Below are 1,147 nucleotides of genomic sequence, written 5' to 3'. Positions count from 1 at the left end.
ATTGCCTTGATCGCCTTTAAGATCTCGCGCATAGTTGGAGGGAAGCCCTCGTCAACCTGCGATTCAGTCCGTTTGGGGATATGCTTTCCATCGGCATGACTCCATCGGTCCTGCAGCATCTTCGCCAGCTGTCCTCTGGCCTCTTCCGGATTCAGGTCATTACCTTCGTCGTCCATTAAAGTTAAGCCCTCCTGTCCGTTGCACCTCCTATATTGATCCCACAGCAATTGGTTCTGAATTGGTAGATGTATTTTTACTGGTATCTTGTGAAAACGTTCCTTGAGTTCGTTACGTAGTTTCAGCCATGCCTTTGTAGTTGGCTTATCGGCGTCGCGAGTGATGAGTCCGGCTTTCGGCCGTTTTGCGTGGTAGCTGATTTGGTTTAGCGTCCATTTGACCGTTAGTATCGCATGGTCAGCAGGTGCATTCTCCCAGTCCAAGTGGACTACATTATCCTGCGCTTGGCAGGTATCCTCACTGATGAGTATGCGGTCCAGCGTCCGGCTTGGTTTACCGTCTTTTGATCTTTTTGAGATCCATGTGGGTGTGGTTTGAAGTATGATCAGGTTATGATGCAAAGCTAGTCTCTCCAGTCTAATATGGTTCGGCGAACCTCTGATGGTTCTGGATTCAGTCGGCTCGTGTCCTGCATTAAAGTCACCAGCTACTAGCAGTGGTTTTGTAGTCTTGATAGCATTTGTAAGATACTCCCAGAATTGGGCTTTAAACCTGTCCGCTGTTTGCTCAGTGGGTCCATATGCCCCGACTATTGTGACTAAATCATCGATCTCGAGGATGATTATGCGTGTTGTCTTGGTGGTGATTCGGTATTGGACATCTTGCCGTATCATCGCAGCTACCCCATCTGCCGCTCCAGCAATCCCGATCGTAACATATCGACCATCGTAGGCAGAGCGGTGTAGATTTGTGCACGTTTCTGTCAGTATGACGACATGCGGTCTGGTATACAATATCCAGTTCCGTAGTTGCAGTTCCTTTTTGTCATTAAAGCCATCCACATTGACCGTCATGACTTGGTAGTACTTGTGCCTCGTCCTATCCCTCAGAGTGGGGTAAGCTTGTTTAGTAGCGGCCTGGTCGACAGCCTCCTGTTCATCCGCCTCTGCTGTTATGGTAGAAACGGGTT

The 1,147-nt window shown here is 48.8% G+C and overlaps 1 protein-coding gene across 1 annotated transcript; it reads right to left on the bottom strand.

Annotated features, from left to right (window-relative positions):
- Positions 1-100: 100 nt before the first annotated feature.
- GNI_238110 (endonuclease/exonuclease/phosphatase family protein) lies at positions 101-1,031 on the bottom strand (the record flags this gene model as incomplete). Its single annotated transcript, XM_011136456.1, has 1 exon — positions 101-1,031. A coding segment is annotated over one exon (931 nt), but the record flags the coding sequence as incomplete, so codon positions are not given.
- Between the last annotated feature and the right edge of the window lie 116 nt (positions 1,032-1,147).

Source organism: Gregarina niphandrodes (genome assembly GCF_000223845.1).
Source record: "Gregarina niphandrodes unplaced genomic scaffold scaffold00891, whole genome shotgun sequence".
NCBI classification, from domain to species: domain Eukaryota; phylum Apicomplexa; class Conoidasida; order Eugregarinorida; family Gregarinidae; genus Gregarina; species Gregarina niphandrodes.
This window is presented reverse-complemented; position numbering and strand designations above follow the sequence as displayed.